Genomic DNA, 2,434 nt, shown 5'->3' with positions numbered 1-2,434 from the left:
TGCCAATATTGACGAAAACACTGAAGATAGGGTCTGGGAGCAATTTTTAACACTGCAACATCACTAAAGGCCCCAATACACCCCTAGATCATGCAAGCAAGCAGAGCCCATCAAACATCACTTAATCCAAGGCACAAGAAGCATCTAGATTAGGAATTTTTATTTGTAATTTGTATTTTCATCTCTTAGTTTGTAAGCCTATATATAGGCAGTAGCTGGATTGGAGGAATTCATTCTGGATTGGAGGGGAGTCCAGAATCACGCACACACATCCCCTGACACGCACCCTTCATGCACTCTTCTTCCTGTTCTTTTCTTTTCTTTCTTAGGAGTAGTTCCATTTCAATTTGTAATTTTCATTATGAATTCTGAAGTACAATTCTTGTTTTGAATTCTTAATCTTCTTTATTTTTCTGCACTTTCTTTCTTTTCTGTTTGAGTAGAGCAATGAACAACTAACTCTTTTCATTGGGTTAGAGAGCTCTATTGTTATTTGATGGATCAATTATAGTTTTCACTCTTCTTTCTCTGTCTTTTCTCTTGATCTTACTAGAAAGCTTTCAATCTTCATTCAATTGAAAGGAGTTGTCCCCTGCTCATCCAGCTTTACAATTGAAAGACAATTTCAACGTGAGTACACAAGCTCTATGTTTAGGTAAGTACAATAGAAATTCAGCAAAAAATGGATTGTTTAATCCGTGGTGTGACTCAAGAGGGTAATTTGTTCCATGTGAACGTGGATGAGCAATACCTATTTTATAGGGAGTTTAGGTACTGCACGAACGGTGTGTAGTTTGACCCATTGACACATAAGATTCGGTACGAGTGCAACATGTTTGAATCAAGAAGTATTCTTTGTTGCCATTGTCTTGCTGTGTTCCCATATTATAGAGTAGATAGAGTACCATCTTGCTATGTTCTCCCTCGAGGGAGCAAGAATGTACGGTGCAAATACACTTACATCAAGAGCAACCATGACGAAAATCGATCGGATGAAAGACACAACTTAGTCAGAGGATTGTGTTCACGTTTCTTTAATGTTGCCCAAGATTTCGTGACCTGCGACGAAGAAGCGAACACGTTACATTCAGGTCTTGACGAGCTATTTGATTATCATTCGAACTTGGGGTCCAAAAGTGTTGCACCTACACAAAACAGCATGGTGACACAGTATGAGTTCGCTCTTGGTGCAGATAATATTCGAGGTCCGTCAAAGGTGGCAACTAAGGGTCGGCCGAGATCGAAGAGGCTTGGATCTAAACTGGATAGCTCGACCAAGAAATCTATGCGAAGAAAGAAGAAAAATGCACCTCCAGTATGTGTTTACCATTTGGTTAATTTTGAATTCCTTGTTGAGATGACTTTATGGATACAATTGACTCTTTTTTTTTTGCGTGGTGTTTTTTTTCTAGAAAATGATGTAGTAGCCAATCAAAATGTAGCGGTGGGTTCTGTTATTAGAGTGAATGAATCACAAGAACATGGCAAATTCATGTCTTTGTTAAACTTGTTTGGAAATAGTGAGAAGAATTTTGATTATGGATTTTTAAGGAGAATTCCTTTTTTTATTTGGATTTTTTTTCCACTTCTTTTTAACAAAATATTTAGGTATACGATTTAATAAACAATTTTCAGTTGAAGATATATGATTATTTTTTGAGTGCGATCCATTGATATGATTATACTGTTATAAGTTTTTTAAGTTTCAATCAACTTACCGAATAATCACGATTTTTATGTGATTTTAATGTGGAGGACACAACATAGTAGGTTCTTTAACTTTGTTTGTGTTTCATTTTTGCATGGTTATGTTCCCAAGTTAGTTTGACGAAGGCTTATTCGAGAATCTAACAAGTATCAATTGGAACTTTGATTGTAAGGAGAAAAAAACACGACAGAAAAAAAAAGACACCTCTGTTATAAGACACATCCATAGATAGACAAACCCATAGAAGCCACGTTAACAAAAGACACCTCCATTGGAAGACACATCCATATATAGACGCCTCCGAAGAAGACACGACAAAAATAAACACGTCCTTAGTTAAACAAAAATACAAAAGATAAAGTGGCAAAAAAGACACCTCCAGCAGAAGACAGATCCATATACAGGCACTTTCGAAGAAGATACGACAAAAGTAGACACGTCCCTCAGAAGATACATCCATAGTTAAATGAAAACACAAAAGACACATTGGAAAAAGATATCTCCATTAGAAGACACATCCATATATAGACACCTCCGAATAAGACACAACCAAAATAGACACTTATATATCAGAAAACACATCCATAGTTTAAGAAAGACACCTCCATTAGAAGACACGTCCATAGGTAGACACATCTAGCAATAAGACTTCGAAAATGTTAACATTCTTAGCCATTTCAGAAATTTACACTTTAAATATAGCAAGTGTTTAGCATGTGCAAAATA

General features: G+C 36.2%; 1 protein-coding gene across 1 annotated transcript in view; it reads left to right on the top strand.

Moving 5' to 3' along the window:
* Positions 1–1,424, top strand: part of LOC107647097 (protein FAR1-RELATED SEQUENCE 5-like) — a 3,839-nt gene extending 2,415 nt beyond the window's left edge. Inside the window, exons 5-6 of the mRNA XM_016351221.1 lie at positions 897–1,315; positions 1,413–1,424. Of these exons, the coding sequence (XP_016206707.1) occupies positions 897–1,315; positions 1,413–1,424 (431 nt within the window). The remainder of the gene's footprint in view (positions 1–896; positions 1,316–1,412) is intronic.

Source organism: Arachis ipaensis, chromosome B06 (genome assembly GCF_000816755.2).
Source record: "Arachis ipaensis cultivar K30076 chromosome B06, Araip1.1, whole genome shotgun sequence".
Taxonomy (NCBI): Eukaryota; Viridiplantae; Streptophyta; class Magnoliopsida; order Fabales; family Fabaceae; genus Arachis; species Arachis ipaensis.
Note: the sequence above shows the minus strand (reverse complement) of the source record. Positions and strands in the feature narration are given on the sequence as shown.